Source organism: Rhizophagus irregularis, chromosome 3 (assembly GCF_026210795.1).
Source record: "Rhizophagus irregularis chromosome 3, complete sequence".
In the NCBI taxonomy this organism is placed as follows: domain Eukaryota; kingdom Fungi; phylum Glomeromycota; class Glomeromycetes; order Glomerales; family Glomeraceae; genus Rhizophagus; species Rhizophagus irregularis.
The window spans coordinates 2,585,288-2,602,758 of record NC_089431.1 but is presented as its reverse complement, the minus strand read 5'-3'; the positions used below and the strand labels follow the sequence as shown (position 1 = coordinate 2,602,758).

Here is a 17,471-nt window from a genome sequence, read left to right as displayed (position 1 = left end):
CCGATCATTTTGTTCACCTGACGTAGGATCGTCAAATGTTTGACGCGAAAATATGGTCTGTATTATTATATAATAAAAAAATAAACACATTGTATGAATTTCACCTAGTTCAAAAATAAAAAAAAATAAATTAATTATATGATTCGAGCTGAAAAGCAGCATCCTGATGTTTGGCAATATTTCAACACTACCGGAATATTTATTGGTCCACTTTATTATTTATTGAATTTTTTATGATTCTCTTTAATCATACTCAAAAGTTTTCTAATATTATTAATTTTTTGGATTTCAAGATTGTTCAATTTGAGATGTTTTAAATATTCTATATTATCTGAAAGTTTACGTAATACATCGGAATGAATTTTCAAATTCCCTTTAAAATTTAGTAAAATTTTTGCAATCCTCACTAAATCATTATCTAAATGTTCTAACAAATCTCCTTTCTGAGTATCACATTTTAAGCCATCTCTTTTATCAAACATTGAATAAATGTAATCCCGAAATTTCTTCCAATGACTTTTATTATTACAGTTGAGAATAAGTTTTAGTTCATCATTTTTTGCTTTAATGACTCGCTTATGAGCACTATTACGAACTGATTCTGCTATTGACGTAATTTCATAAGACTTTTCTATTGAAGAACTGAAGGTTTCTAAAGATTTAATTGATTCTTGAACATTATTTGAAAAAGAATTTTTTCTTTCATTATTATTTATAAAAAATGAAAGAATTGATTTTTTTGAAATATGATTCAAGATACTACTAATACATTGTTCGATTTCCCAAAAAAACCAAACTCCATCACTATACATCTTTGCATATGAAGATTTAGTAATTTCCATTGTCTCACAAAACTTATTAAGTTTAAGTTCTATTACAGATTGATTTTGTTGTCCACTATTATTACAGTCTATAATAATTTTGATTTAAAAGGTTAAATTATAGATAGTAAAAATTGATTTTATATATATATAAACTTACATGTTAATTTAAATGGGTCGAATTCGGATTTTAATTTTTCATAATATATTACAAATTCGTCAAAATCGACGAATTCAAAGGAATTCTCGGACGAAAAATAATGATTATTGAATATAATTACTGCGGAAATGGCAATAATTAAAGGAATAAACCATCGATTGTTGATAAGGTTTCTAGAAACGCCATTTTCGTTCGCTATACCAGGAATTCTAATATTAGGGATTTCTTCCTCAAATATGTTATAACCATTCATCATATCAGGAAATTCTTCAGCCATTTCATTATCTCCATCCATCATATCAGGAATTTCTTCTCTCAGGAATTTCTTCTCTCTCGTCAGTTTTTATTCCTTTATTGAACAAAAAAAATAGAATTATAACGAACAAATGATATAAATGATCGGCATATTTTGCAGACCAATCAATAAATTATAAAATTTCGGTCACGGGATAAAATATTTTATATTTTATTTAGGAAAAAACTACAAAAATATAAAATAAAGAAGCAAAAAAATATCTTTTCTACTATTAACAATGTTCATATTTATCAATATCAGGCATCACAAACGTATTAATGATTTGACTTTGACCTATAATTTTCGTGATTCTTTTTGATCATATTCAGAAGCTCTGTAGTTTTATTAACTTCATGTTCATTCCATTCGAGCCGTTTTAAAGATCCCGTATTAGCTAATAAATTATGAAACACGTTTGAATACTTTTCCAAATTTTCCTTAAAATTTAATAAACCTTTCGCAATTCCTTTCAAATCATCAGAGGTATTTTTTATATTTGCTATTTTATCATCAATAATTAAACTATCCCCTCCAGTTTTATCAATTATTGAATTAACATAGTTACTAATTTTATTCCAAGTACTAAGATTACCTTTAAGAACAGATCTTGCTTCAATAACTTGTTTATGAGTATCAGTACTATATGATTCCGCTTTTAATGTAGCTTCGCGAGCTTCTTTTACTGAAGAACAAAAGGTCTTTAAAGCTTCAATTAAAACATCAATAGATCGTGAAAGATTTTTTTCTTCATTATAATCTATTGTGCGGTGAATGTATGTCATAAGTGACTTATTTGAGATATAATCCAAAATGTTTTTAATACATTTCTCAAATACCAAAAAAAGCCAAAGTCCATCACCATATATTTTCACATAGGAATTTTCTGCGATTTCCAAACTTGAGGCAAAATCATTAAGATTTTTCTTTAATTGAGGTATGGTGTTACGAATTACCATAATTTGGTCAAATTTATTAGCCAAACTATAACAATTTTTAATATTTTGTTTCATCATTTCTTTTGCTAAGATTTTTTTTTTTTTTTCAAAAAAAAGAGAAAAATATTATAAGTTATATAAGTTTAATTAAAGTAATTTATTTTGTTACAAAAAACTTACATGGCAATTTAAATGAATCTATTTCATGCCCTAATTCCTCAGCATTCATTATAAATTCACTAAAATTAAAATTAGAGGACTGCCTAGTCAGTAGCATAATACCTTTTTCATCATTTACTGAAGGCAATAATAAATCCGTAATAAATTGATAATTGAATATAATTACTGCAAAAACTGCAATAATCAAAGAAATAGTAAAAAAATTTAACAATTTTTTAGGGGATTTCTCACATTCTTCTACAGAAAAATAAAAATTTTTGTTTGTTTCTATTTCATAATATTTTGTTGTTGAATTGCCTATTTTCTCTATTGAATAAGATGATAAAAAATCATTTCCCAGGTAAAATTCTTCTTTTGACTCTTCTGAAAGATTAACCAAAATTTCCTCTTCAATTCTTTCTTTTCCAATTAAAAGATTTAATTCTACTTTAACTACAACTTTCGTTTCTTCGGGTAAAAAAATCGACTTTAATGATAAATTATTTATATCTATACCATCTTTTATTAATCTGTTCAATGAAATTACTGAATATTTTTTTGAAGGATCTAATATGGCATATTTTTTCTCCCCGTTGCTTCGTATGCCAGTATATTCATATTGTAATTTATGCATTGTTTAATTTTTTTGCTCAAAAAGAAGTGTAAACTGTAAACTTAAAACTTTTTAACGTGATAAGCTTTCTAAGCACGTGATCGTGTACCTGATTCCACAAATTGGTATTGAACAAAAATGTAATTACGAAATTTATCTATCCTAAGGCCTCGGGTTAATACTACTTTGAATAAAATCTTTTTTCTATGGTATCATGGTATCATTTCGAAATGAATTCATTGATGGAAATTGGATCCGCGCAGTTGGCGCGGCGTACGGTTTGGGACACAACAATTCATCAAATAAATTAAAAAATTTTTTTGAGTAAATATATTTTTAAAACATATTTCAACGTAATTTAATAAATGACGTTGAGGTTATTTGGTTATCTAAATCAAAAGTTATTAACCTGTAAAATTAGGTATTTTATATATAAGGCCGTAACATAACCCCCCTGTTTTTGGATTTTTTATGTAAAAAAAATACATGTAATTTAGGCCAATTAGACAAATCTTTAAGTCTTGGCCGGAATTATCATCCAAAATTTTTGCTCACTCTTTTGGTCAAAATTTTGACCAAAATTAGATTAGTGGTTCCTTAACGTACGCATCATATGTACGATATTAACGTACGCACTGGCCCAAGATTGGGAGTTATGCACTTACACGTGATAACGTTAAACTTAACTTCCGGCCAGTGCGTACGTTCCCTAGATTGGGACCCCTATGTTATGTTAAACAAAGAATTGGCTTGGAGCGGCCTAATTTTCAGAACTGAAACATATAATTCTGGTCAGTCATATAATTTTGGCTGGAATATAAGCTTAATTCTAATAAAGTCATAAAATAAGAATCTTAATTCTAGCTAAAATTAATAATTTCAGCCAGAATTACAGAGACGGATTTTTAAATTTTTTAATTTGAAACATATTGATGTCTCCCACTATACATCGTCTTAAATTTTTCTCATGTATTACTTTACAGATTTTACTCCCTCTTTGATAGCATCATATGTTTCTTTTCTAACTCACTTTTAATATTTAATAAATATGCATTGGAAAAATAAGTTGTGAAAATATATGATTTATTTCATGGTTTATTACATTTTATGATTTAAGATGAAAGTTATATATACATTGTAGCTTGCAGTAATAAAAATTTATTTATTCTTCATCTAGTGCGATAATGCGGTATAGTCCTATACATCCAGATGGTTAAAGTTGTAAAAAATTTTTTAATCTCTTTTCTTCCTTGCGCAATTTTGGTGATTCATTATCCACGATCTCACTTAGGCCAAAATCAATAAAAAAGTAATTGCGACTTTTTGGCTCATATAGTATATTACTCGCAGAAATATCATTGTGTAAGACGCCAAAATTATGTATTGCCCTGAGTTGATTGACTATTAATTTTTTTTCCTTTTTTGTGAGTCTTGTCGGATCAATATGACGGGAGTCCTCAATTAATTGCAACGCTAATGCAAAAAGATATCCGTCATAAATGTAACCTTTGTAGAACAAACATGGAACAACACGACCTAATATCAATATTGCAATAGATGAGTTAATAATGTTTGAAAATATTATGAATGAAAAAAAATTGTACCTTGACATTCTTTCAAAATAGAATATATATGAGCTTCGTGTTTTAGCGTTTTCATCTCTTCTTGCTCCTTATATGCGTCACATGTCTTCCATGCCACAGCTTGATTATCATAATATCCAGAAAAAATTTTTCCGAAAGACCCGCCACCTATATATTCATCTACAGTAGCGATTACCTTGGATGAACTGGCAATTGTTTTTTTACTTTTTTTACTACTAGTCTTTGCTGATGGAATCTGTTTTCTCTTCCTCTTCCCCGAAGAATCATCATCATAATCATCACTAGAATTGTCATCAGAGTAATCAGGGTCATAAGGATCATCAGGGTCGTCATAATCAGAGTCGTCATCATCATCATCATCATCATCATCATCATCATCGTCATCGTCATTAGATGAATAACTGTCAAGCACTACACGTCCCAATCTATTACCGACATTATCATTAATGGCAAGTTGGCTGATATAGTAAACGCATTGGCGTAAAGTTGGTTCAGTATCAGTGGGTCGAACAACACGGGAAACATACAGGGTGTTTGGAGTTGTTTCTTCTCGCTTAAGAAAGTACGTATCGCTATAATTTGATAAAATGCCATAATGGAGGCCATTACAGGCCATTTCACTAAATATCTGCGATAGGATACGTTTCTTAAATCTAAAATTTGGATCGAATCTTCGACGCTGGTCACTAAAATTTGGATTCATTATTCCACGCCGGTCGTTATATCGATAAATTTGCCAGAAATGATAACCGCATAAATTAAGATTGTGGCGCGTTTTCATTTCCACCGGCATCTTGGCCACTGTGTAATTATTAGTGCATAAAACATAGTCAGAAGCACCTAAAAATCCGGCAGGTGCTGCAACAAATGCTCCTTGTGGTATTAATAACGCTTCGACAGGCAATAAAACATTACTTCCTAAACGAGCTTTGTCTCGTCTTCGACTCTGAGAGGTACTGCACTTGTGAATCCAATGGGGAATTGTCCTCCTGGAAGGGGAGTTTGCGTACCAGCAGCAGTAAGTTTGACATTTCGCATGAATCCGATCCATTCCTTCACGTTGTCTGGAAACTGTGGGTAAGCAGCTATTTTACGAAACCTACCCGAAAAACCCGCCTTTACAACCTTAGAAAATCTTTCTCATGCAAAATTACGTATTTTTATTGTTAGAAATATATATTTGTCCATACTTATTGTTGAAGATGGATTGGGTGAATTTTGCGGGATCCATTGGCAAACTGGACCGACGTGACCTAGTAATTGACCCGCTGTTTCAGTCATAATAGAAGACTATTAGAAGAGCAAGAAGAAAAACTATCGTTCTTTTATGAAAAAAATAATAATCATAAAATCACATCAGTTGCCGTCATACAATAGACCCTGTGCGACAGAAAAGTTTCAAACTAAGCCACCTTAATTTGCGCAGACGATTATCAGACTTTGCTCATAATAATTTGTTGTGTTTTGTGTGTCTGAGAAAGATTTTTCGTGTAATTCCAGATGAATAAAATTATATTCGAAAAAATAATAACGAATTGCAAAAGCATTTGAAGTTTTGAGTTTACTCAATAAGACCCAATTCTCGAAGATGGGTCTTCGTAATACCAAACATACTTCAAAGGCAATCTTTCTTGAGTTGATCCCCAGCTTGCTGTTTGATAAAATTATTAGGATCGCCTCTATGAAAGAATTCTAATTTTTCGTGCTGTTCTCCTTGCATTTCGATCGCGAAACCATATTCTGGATAAAATATATCAAGTTGTAACCCTCTTAGATGTTTTTAAGAAACCCGGCCAGCAATTTTCTGATGGTGGTCCACTGAATAGTTAGTTACAATTTCACGGCATACTTTCACGTTTATTTTGACAAAAAGGAACCATGAGCCTTGATATTTTACATTAGCAAATGTGGCATTTCATATATGTCCTTTAGAGCAATTCCATACTAATTTAGAATGCGCATCTTTATAACTATCCGAAAGACAGTTCCCATTGCGTTTCTATGCCAAATTTTGCATATCCTCAATGGTCCGATTACATCCAGCACATATGGGGCACCATGAATCTCGATTTTTTACATTTTCAAGTATTCATGACCTTTCCACCACAAATGAGATGAACCATTAATATATTCATTTGAAATACAATCTCCGCCCTTATTAATTGCAACCATCTTAGCGTATTCTTAGCTTATCCTGCGCAATATGGACACCATGAATTTTGAGTTTTATACTATACTATCAAGTGTTGCATTACATTCATGATTTCTGACACATTTCCATTGCAAATGGGATTTACTGTTAATATATTTATTGAAATATTTGCGAAATTTGCAGAGCGCAACCTACTTTTTAATTTCCACAAATTATAGTTTGCATATAGCACAATTTATAATTATAAAATTTTATACAGTTCACCCTCGCTATAGTGAAGCTCATGGGCTGAAGGTTAAGATTAACTATAGTAAGGGATTCGCTATAGCGAAGGTGAACTGTATTAAGAATTATTATTTATATAGAAAATCCGTACCTGAGCTTTTCTTTACTATAGCAAATTATTCACTATATAAAAATTCACTATAGCGAGGGTGAACTGTATTTAAAAACTAAGATTTTGCAGATACAGTATAAGGTGCGCAAATTGCATGTGACTTTTTATTGCGCATTGCACAAAAAGTATTTGACTTGAATTTCATACACTGAATTAATCACCACCTTTATTAAACGCAATCATTTTAGCAGTTTTAAGAGTTTGATGAATTTTTCCTGCAGATCTGCACAATATGGATGCCATGACTTTAGTACAACACCATTCTAAGTGTAATGAACTATTTATATAAATTCTGGAAAGACATTTTCCCTTATTGTTATCTGGCAATTTTTTTTTGCATTATCTAAAGTTAACCTTTTTGGTATTTTATAATTTTTCTAAAACCTCTTAATATTTCAAATATGATTATGCATCATTTGGATAGGAATAACCAGAACATTATACATGTTGTCCAATTATTTGGACTGCCATAATTATAAATAAAATCCCAAATTCAATTACAGCATCTCAAATTATTTTGGCACTTTACATAGTAAATTACATATAAACTGAATGAATTATGGCATCCTAAATTATAATTATGGCATTCCAACAGCATGTATACTACAGAACATTTTATATTTTTATGTTAATGGTAAGTTAAAAGAAGAATTCATTAGCTATCATAAACCTAGTATTTATAAAAATCAAATAGTTATCTGCTTCAATTAGAAATAGTAAAAATTACTAAAGTAAAGTAAGTATAACATAAGTGGTGTAAATTATCATTATACTTAGACAATAAATAGCATCTTGGTCCACTCTAAATCATATGTTTGGCCTATCATATTATTTATCACTTGAGTAAACTATTACATAGGGTCCATACTTTATTCATCATGCTAACTTGATTATACTTCTTTCTATAGTATTCTGTTAAGTGAAATACTACATGTAATGTAATGCTATATTTAAGTGATAAATAACATGATGGTTAAATATGTGATTTGAAGTGGACCAATATGCTAAATATTATCTGAGTATAGTTTACATTTTACACCCTTATATTACATATTGCCAAATATTACTGTACTTCATTTAACATCTTCACTTAACTCTATAACTATTTGTCTTATCTAAATAAAGTCAAAAAAAGTATATTATAGTAGATGGGACAGATGGGCTATAAGGTTAAGTCTAAAAATTTGATAAAGATTTATTGAAATTGCTTATATTTCAAAGCTGAAACTGAAGATAAATTAACCTCTTCTTCTTTACCATTGATTAAAACCTGTTGCATTAATGGTGGTCTTGAGAAATATTCTATATGATATAGTGTAAATGCATATACTTAGCTTTACTCTCTTGAACTACCTTAAAAGTTTTGCATTATATATGTAAGATAAATAATTGGAAAGAGTCATCAGGATATAATATTAAAGTAGTTATAGTTCTAAATATATTTTTAACCACAACCTAAAATCATTTTCATTTCTTTTATTATTAAAAATTCCAGTTAACTGAATACTATCAGATAGGAAGATTTCTTAAAGAAGTAGTTCAAATTTCTTGATTCTATAATTCTATTACTCACTTATTAAAATCAATAGATACAGTAACTGTTGCATATTTCTTCTGATTCTTAGTTTTTATAACAATTGTATGATCTTACTTCTTAAGATATAAAAGAATATTGAATGAACTGGGGTAAGTTTCAAATATATTTTGAAACTTTAATTTTTTTTATTGAAGAAACATTAAACTAATTGTTTCTTCTTTTTTTTATAGATTTCCCCCTTCAGACTTTATTGGATGGGTGGACAAATTTTGAATTTTCAAAACTTATTTTTTTTATTAAAGAAACAAACTAACCGTTTCAGTTCTTTACTTTTTTTTGTAGGTTTTCCCTTTGGATTTTATCAGATCGGGTAAGTTTCTTTTGATTAAGAATATAGTTTCAATTAAAGCAAAATATGGAAGGTCTTTAGAAATTGCAAAAAAAGTTTTTAAAAATTAAATTGTTACAATGAATTAAATGGATTACTTCAAACATTTATAGACAAAAAACAGCAAGAATTACTTCAAAAGGACTAAACTATCAATAAAGAGAATAGTAATGATCATTAAAGAAATAATGAGTTAGAACATATTCCAAAAAATAATAATAATGGAAATAATAAGAAATAAAGAAAATGTAAGGGGTGTCAGGGTGTAGGTTATAATACAATATAAAGATTTGACTATATTAATATTAATAATATCAACTTTTTAGTTAAGTCTAGATAAACAAATTTATTTGAAACAAAGAAACAAATAAAATTTTAATATTAATAAAAACGTTTACTTAAAGATTTAAAAATGCTTATAAATAACATGTAAAATGTTAATTTACACTTTTTTTAATAAATTAAATAAAGAAAAACAGAGAGTAAGCAAAATAAATTAGAAAAATATTTTTAATATATCCATTAATAAAAACATTATACCTACAATAATTTGGTCGTTTATTTTAACATTACATTTTTAATAAATTTTATTGCACACTTTTGACAGATTTATCATTTATGTTCGAGACCTGCCAGCTTTGTCCGGAGGTTGTAACAGAGGATGGTTTAAATGATTGACTTTATCAATGTTTATACTATGCTTATGGAACGTTTTCAAAGAAGCAGAAAATCGAGAGACCCCAAAGTTCTCAAATCTAATGTTCTAATCTCAGTCATGAGCATAGCGAAATACCTGTTTTAAATATTTTAAATGAATAACACAATATAGAAATCTTAAAAATAAAAACAATATATGTATATATTACCTTAAAATTATCGTACAATAGGTTCGAATTGCTATCATAATGATACTCATTATAGCATTTGTCACAAAAATAGGCTGGAGTCTCTCCAGCCATAAAATCATTAATTGATACAAGTCTATAGATTATGAAAATATTATTAGAGACTTTACAAAATTAACAAAAAAGGCATAATATACTAACGTTGCGGGCCGTGTAATACACATGCGACATTTATGACGGATAATCCTACATTTAAATATTGCCTTTGGGAACATGTTTGCATCAAGACCATCAGCTGTATGCCATAATCTACCAATATAAGAGTTATGGTAGATCTGCTTATAAATATAATTACACGAAAACAGTTATACAAATACATACCTCAAATCTGTGAATACTATGGCATGTTCACAATCTCCTTTATGAACAAAGAGATAAGGTTGATTTAACCTTATCGAAAGGTCACTAAATGTTACTTCGTCCATATTTTTTCTTTGATACAATCCAAGTCCTGGATGAGTGTAACGCTCATTTTTATTTACCCATTCAACAATTGTCCTATCAATCGAGAAATTTTAAATCGAAATTTTTATAAAAATGATTAAATGATAAAATCATTAATATAAAATACATACTTGCTATAGTCCAATGCATTTTTATCTCTGCAATCATTGTAAAACACGTCTTCAATGAAGAAATAACCACCTGATTTTTTCTCTTCAGGTGAATTCAAAGCATTTACTGATGCAGGTAATTCAGAAATTTCCTGTTTATAAAAGTCACTAACACAATAAAAAGCATCTCTCAGTGCTGTTAGTGGTTGGCTTCCAAGAACTAAGAATTCTTGGGTACGGCTTGGAGGGTTGTTCTGTGAACGGTTTAAAGGATTACTTTGATTATAAAATGCTACGGATAGGACAACTTCAGGAATACCACTAGTATCAATTTCCTTAATAGTATCGGACTTCTTCTAAATTTATGTTTACAAGAAAACAATTTAATAATTAAAATAAGATTTATTTAATAAGTAAAACAACATACATACACTTGTTATTGAGGAAACATAATTCAAATCGTTGCGTTTCTTGGCTGGCGCCGAAGCTCGATATTTCGGACTTCATTTAAATAACAATAAAATTGAATATTATTGAAGCATTCAAAATCTCTATAACAAGTGAATTTACACCTACTTTAAACTAGCCAAAGGAGAATTATCTAATAAAGCTGCCATTTCCCAAAACCTCTTTTCCATGGCTGATGGTTCTGGTCTTTCACTTGAATCAATATCTTTGCGGGTTTTTGTACCTTTTGAGCTGGATGCAGCAGCAGTGATAGCAGAAATTGGTACTACTGGAACAATAGTATTTGAAATTCCAGACTGTGACGAAGATGCGGCACTATTGGAACAATCTTGTGTAGCATCCTTCCAATTTTGGCATTTAATCCGTTTATTACTTTGAGGTGATTCTTGTCCGCCTTTTCCTTGTACATTGCACTCGTCAGAAACTGCCTTTCTTTTTCTTGTCGATGACCGAGAATGGCTTACAACACCTCCGCTCTTGTTTTTTTTCTGAGATGTATTTCTTTCGGTATCTCCTGTACTTGATAGAGGTAAAGTAATAGAACCAGAATTCGCTCCATTCTGCGCTTTGTTACCATCAATTGAATAATATTGCCGAAGAAGACTAAATAAAGTTGGGTCTGCAAAGAATTGACTAGATAATTTTAAACATTCTTGAACGCTACATTATATTAATAAAGTGTTTAGTAATCATAGTTAATTAAATATATGCCTATAAAAACGTAGATTCATTTATACTTGCCTGCATTTTTCTGCGATTTCGCGATATTGAGTTTTTGTGAGTTTCTTCGAACTCGAAGGAGTGTTTGTTATTTCTGCAATTTCATTTTCAAACGCGGCTGCAAATGATTCAGCAAATTGTTTCACAACAATTAACTCCGTTGGTTCCCCTACATTAAGAGACCATTCAGATATTGAATTAGAATCTATTGGTTCCTCCTCAACTGCTAACTCGTTTTCAAAGTTACGGCCATTTAGAGCGAGATCTTCTTGTAATGTAAACTCAATTGGTTCATTTTCGATAGGTGTATTTACGACGGTTGATTTCTGATAAACTTGTGAATCATTTGTTTGAGTTGTTGTGTTTTGACTAGTGATTCCTTCGAAGTATGACTCTAAAAGGGATGCAACCTCTTCAACATTATCCGGTTTAGTGATAATATTAATCAATGCATTAGAGCCATTTTTAGTTTCATTATTTATTGAAACATTATCATTAACATTCTTCATGACGATAATAATAACAATCGACAGATTTGAAACTAGAATTTGATCAAGTTGCAATAAAAATGAGATATTCAACCTCAGTTTTGATCTATTCTTAATTTTTAAATACGAATCATGTGATCTAATATATTTTCACCCACGTGAATAAAGATACATGATTATTCAGTAGTAGTGTTCCACACGGATCGGATCGAGATTTGGATTAGATTCGATCCTATAATATTTAAAATTTGCGGGCGCAGAAGAAATAGACAAATAAATCATTGACATTAAACAAGCCAATTTGATGATTTTTGTGTGATTTTAATATTTTATTGCGTATGGTAAAATCTAGAATACAAAATTAAAGTATTTAAATGTAGCAAAGCATAAACTACATTTACTATAGCATATATCACATTTATCGTTAATTCGAAAGGGCACATTTTGGCAATTATACACGGATTTTAATTAATAAATGTTAAATTTCTTTCTTATATACTATAAGACTGCATCCCAATGGCCAATGCACAATCTAGTAGTTTAAAAATTACTATTTAATATAAAAAAAAAAAGAGAAAATAAAAACGGATTTATTTTTCATCCGATCCGGATGAAATTCATATTTTTGAAGACAATTTTTTTTTATTATATTATGTATTGATAGATATTCCAAAAAAAAAAAATTTATAGACTTAAATCACATGGGTATGTGATTGTCTTCATTACAACTAGAGCTGCGATCCGTCAATCCGTAAATAAACACATTTCAGCCATTTTATGAATATTTTTGGCCGAAATGGGCATTGCTAAATCTCACCACAGGGGATTTCACCGCACCAGCATTAGCAAATATTAACGGGATGACATTTTAATTCCCAAATTCTACTCTAATTCTGGTAAGGTGACGACAATCACCAGCAGCAGTGATATTTAGCAATACTCACTATATTACTGATACTGTAAATTAAAAAAGCAGAATGAATATAGGTCTATATTATGAAATTGGAATTGGTATTCAATTTTTTAATTATTCGTTATCTGTTATATTTTAATTAACTAAATTAACTAATATATAATAATAATAAATTTCATTATTTCTTTGATTTTTTTGATTTTTTTCCTCCTCTTTTTGACATTTTATGTTCCTTATTTACAATATCTGCGGCAGTCTCCGTCGCTCTACGTTTTTTCGTAGATTCCGAGTTTTTTATACTAACGATCGTTGAAATGTTTTGCTTTCCTGAAGCAATTTTTGATTGTGCTTCTTCCCAGTTCTCTGATGTGCCGCTTATTGCATACCTAAATATAACATATAATTGAATTTATTAATATCTCTTTCAATAATTAAAAGATGTCACTTTAGTAAATAATCACTTTGATAGGTCCAATGAATTAATTAATTCTCTTTGAGTCTCAATCATTTGACTTTTAAATTCTTCACCAGCTTCATCTAAATCTTCATCTAATGTCTTAGATACAGGATCCCATGATGTTTCTTCATTTTCATTAAGATTTGATATTGTTGATTCTTCATTATCATTAATTTGTTGATTAGAAATTTTTTCCACTCCTTTTTTTTTCTTTAAAACTGTTGTTTCATCTGGAATTTCTTTTTGTATTGCTTCTGTTTCTAATGATCGAAAATACGTAGAAAATTTACGAACTATTTTAATGAATAAAGCAAGGATTTGATTTGAGGGCAATGTTAATTCTTTCTATAATTTAAATAAATTAGTGTTAGATTTTTATTCATGTAATGTAAATGAAATAAATTCATGCACAATAAACAAATATGTTACCTCTATGTCATCAACACTTTTCCTTTGTAATCCTATACCCAACAATATCGAACTTTGAATTCCGGATAATTTTACATCTCTCAATTGTCTGTTAAAGTATAAATATGCTATGGTTGGGAGTAAATCAATAATGACATGATAATCTAACATATTATTAGAATATGACTCAAGTCGTTTCAAGTCATAAACAGACAAATACGATTCAAGAGCGGATTTGCTAAACGCTAAATTGAATACAAAATAAATATGAATATTAAAAAATATATAATATTTACATCCACATATATAAATTACATACGCTGTGTTATTTCTTTTGCCCTTTCATTTCCGGCATCAACTGCTTCCATAATACTAAGTGATAAAACACTCGGAAAATTGCGAAAACTATATGACAACAAACTCAAGAACCTCCTACGAAAATCTTTTGAAAATGCTGCCAACCATTCAGGATCACATGTAGTAACAAGATCATCAGATTTCAAAGCCTTGAGCATAACGCATGTATTTTCTCCTGTTAAACTATTAGGAGTTTGTCGAATATAAAGAGGAATAAATCCTGCACGTTTCCAAAATTTGTGCAATGGAGAAGTTAAACCAAATGAAACACCCAAATAATGTAATCTTACTGGACGTTTCTCTGAGAGTTTTAAAAGTAAAGGAGGCATTTTACGAGGGTCTCGAATTTTAATTTCCTCATTACGAAGATCGGCATTCTAGTAAATTAATAAGTCAACACAAGTTTCTTTTATACATCTGTTCTAAGATAACTTGTACTTACTTCTAATTCAGCATCATCAACTCGAACTATATTCTCTTGATGATAATCCTCATTTTCATTCAATGCAGAAAATTCGCCTTGATAGAATGAGGTAAGTAATTCTAGACATCGAGATCCATATCCCATCTATAAATTTATTTTAACATTATATATTAGTTAAAATAAATGTGTAAATAGAATCTATTAGCAATAATACCTTTATGTAGTCCGGATGTGTTGCTATTCTAACTATACGAGCTCCCGATAAGTTCGCAAAATCATCATCTTGAAACTGATTATTACGCAACGAAATTAGTATAATATTTATTCACACTAAATAAAATCGATAGACATTTAAAGATCATAAAAACCTGCTGTGAAATTAACCAAGGAATCAAATCTCCACTTGGTTGTTGACCTCTGCTCAAGCTATTTAAAACTGTTTGTTTGGATATTTCACCTTCCAAACACACCTTACATTAAAATTACAATATTACTAATATTCTAAAAATATAGTCGAACAATGTGTAGTAAATAGATTTATTTACCTGGACAACACACAATGGGTCTGGCAATGAATTATCACCTTCTTTTATAGGTGGTAGCAAAACGAATAAATGGTGAGCTGGAGCATCAGACATTAATTGTAAATCATTGGGTGAATTTTTATAATGACTTGCTACATATAATGACATCATCCTTTGTAGAAAAGTTTCTGATACAGGATGAAAAGAAAATAAAGTATCCCGATTCACATAATATAATTCACACTTTTGTGGATGTGGACAGCCTTGAATATTTTTAGAAACGATGGATGCGTCTAAACATAAAAGTTTATTTAGCCATTTTTCAACAGGATCATTTAAAGCGTATCTAATCGGCTCTTCTAGTTTTATTTCTCGAAGTACACGACCACCGGCTGTTGCCCCATTTACTTCTCTTTCAGCTTTTCCATCGCGACCAACAATAGCAATCTCATCCGAAACATCTGTACGCCCTTCTTTTCCCATAAAACCTTTAGACTTCTCACGAAGTTGTTGAATAAGTTTAAGGGATAGAGACCTCCCAGTTCCCTCATAACCATTTATTGTTGAAGCCATAAATACCAAATATGGACCAATTAGACTTTTTACAAGAGAAAGAGGAATGGCTGCTGCTTCGTCAATCACTACTAATTCGGCCTGCCCAAGAACATGTGCATCCTGTGGTTGAATGTACTGTTTATCTGGTCAGTATAATTACGTATGTTTTGGGTAAATAGAAATACAAAATTTGAATGGATCTCTTTTCACCCACTTGAATAGTCTGCCGATGTTGTCTGAAAATATTTACTCTGACTATAGCCTTGTTAAAATCGGGATTTGTTGATTGAACTATATCATAATCTAAATGCTCTTCGTACTTTAAAGCATCAAATCCCTTAAAGATAAATTCAAATAAAGTCTTCAAATTTTCAGGACTGGGTGATGTTACAAATATATTTGAATAACCATATGCAACAGCAGAAGCAATTGCAATTCCAAGTGCGGCAGATTTACCACGTCCACGAGAAGCAGTAAGAGAAACTGTATTTCGCAAAGCCTTTTCACTTATAGATTCAATAAAAGTGAGGATAACTTTGGCTTGATCTAATGTTTTTGCCGGTGCAATTAAAGAACCAACGGGTTCTGTATCCGCTAAAGATGCTTTCAACTCTTTTAATTCCTGCTGTTCTGTTGATGAATGTTCTGCAGTCTTTAATGATAATGGCTTAACATTTTTACCAGTTGAAATGGGTAAAACATTCAATTCATCATCAACAACTAAACAATTTTCGCACGACCCAAGTGAGAGAATGAAACGTTCATTAAACCGTGCAGTCACATCATCGTGAGCTTCAGTCCTATAACGTGAATGCACATCCTATTAAGACATATAAATATATATTATTGAATAATAAATCAATAACAATAAAATAATATAATAAAGAATAGTAACAAACCATTGTTAGCGTGTATAATTGTTTTAATGATTTCATTGTTTTTAATAATATGATAATGATACCACCACCTTCTACTGTCTCAATAGTACGTGCTAACAAATTTGGAGTCAATGCCTCAAAATCCTAACATTAAAAGTTTATAAATTTTAAGTGAATCGAAATTCTTGACACCTTGTAAAGCAATATACCATACCTGTAATACGCACATTCCATATGTATTACCCAAAATTTTATGTGTCTCTTTATAATATGTATATCGAATATTTGTTACGGCAACAAATAGTTCAAATGGATCTTCTGTATTGGGCTCTCTTATGCCACGTTTAATTTCTTTTTTTATCTTTGCCTCCCTTTTCTTACGATGACTGACCAAAAGAACAACAGGTTAGAAATTTAATGAATACTATTGAGAAGAAAAGGATTCCTCACCTACTAAACCCTAACTCTTTCTTATAACACCACAAAACTGAAGGTCGTGCAGTAACTTGAGCTTGTGAAAGTAACCAATGTAAATTTACTACCTAAACAGAGAATTATACTGTTATCTTTATATTTAACGAATATTGTGTTCAACAACAATAAAATAAATTACGTACCTGATCTTTGCCTTTATCCCCAACAACGACAAAGAAGGTACGATGTTTGTTTTGTACCCCATTTTTTACCAATGTATTTATCCTCGAATCTATAACTTTCTTCATAGTTCATAAAAAGACAAAAAAAAACGAAAATTTTTTT

At 30.1% G+C, this 17,471-nt stretch overlaps 4 protein-coding genes across 4 annotated transcripts; all 4 read right to left on the bottom strand.

The window, feature by feature from the left end:
- Window positions 1-170: 170 nt before the first annotated feature.
- On the bottom strand, window positions 171-1,374 carry OCT59_020631 (uncharacterized protein). Its single transcript, XM_025317655.2, has 2 exons — window positions 982-1,374; window positions 171-910 (listed from the first exon to the last, which is right to left on the bottom strand). Exons 1-2 carry the CDS (start codon window positions 1,277-1,279, stop codon window positions 216-218), a joined length of 993 nt encoding a protein of 330 aa, XP_025177896.2. The 5' UTR covers window positions 1,280-1,374; the 3' UTR covers window positions 171-215.
- A 44-nt stretch (window positions 1,375-1,418) lies between these two features.
- OCT59_020630 (uncharacterized protein) lies at window positions 1,419-3,022 on the bottom strand. Its single transcript, XM_025317656.2, has 2 exons — window positions 2,392-3,022; window positions 1,419-2,297 (listed from the first exon to the last, which is right to left on the bottom strand). The coding sequence occupies exons 1-2, from the start codon at window positions 3,002-3,004 to the stop codon at window positions 1,552-1,554; spliced, it is 1,359 nt and encodes a 452-aa protein (XP_025177897.1). The 5' UTR covers window positions 3,005-3,022; the 3' UTR covers window positions 1,419-1,551.
- A 6,808-nt stretch (window positions 3,023-9,830) lies between these two features.
- OCT59_020629 (uncharacterized protein) lies at window positions 9,831-12,283 on the bottom strand (the record flags this gene model as incomplete). Its single annotated transcript, XM_025332057.2, has 8 exons — window positions 11,730-12,283; window positions 11,097-11,648; window positions 10,952-11,021; window positions 10,542-10,876; window positions 10,288-10,464; window positions 10,108-10,215; window positions 9,928-10,042; window positions 9,831-9,854 (listed from the first exon to the last, which is right to left on the bottom strand). Exons 1-8 carry the CDS (start codon window positions 12,215-12,217, stop codon window positions 9,831-9,833), a joined length of 1,869 nt encoding a protein of 622 aa, XP_025177901.1. The 5' UTR covers window positions 12,218-12,283.
- Window positions 12,284-13,188: 905 nt separating this feature from the next.
- On the bottom strand, window positions 13,189-17,434 carry OCT59_020628 (N-acetyltransferase 10; the record flags this gene model as incomplete). The annotated part of the gene is made up of 13 exons (XM_066149309.1): window positions 13,189-13,495; window positions 13,571-13,911; window positions 13,996-14,219; window positions 14,294-14,708; window positions 14,774-14,899; window positions 14,970-15,044; window positions 15,124-15,225; window positions 15,301-15,969; window positions 16,049-16,654; window positions 16,734-16,856; window positions 16,927-17,098; window positions 17,163-17,254; window positions 17,330-17,434. The coding sequence occupies 13 exons, from the start codon at window positions 17,432-17,434 to the stop codon at window positions 13,288-13,290; spliced, it is 3,258 nt and encodes a 1,085-aa protein (XP_065990227.1). The 3' UTR covers window positions 13,189-13,287.
- Between the last annotated feature and the right edge of the window lie 37 nt (window positions 17,435-17,471).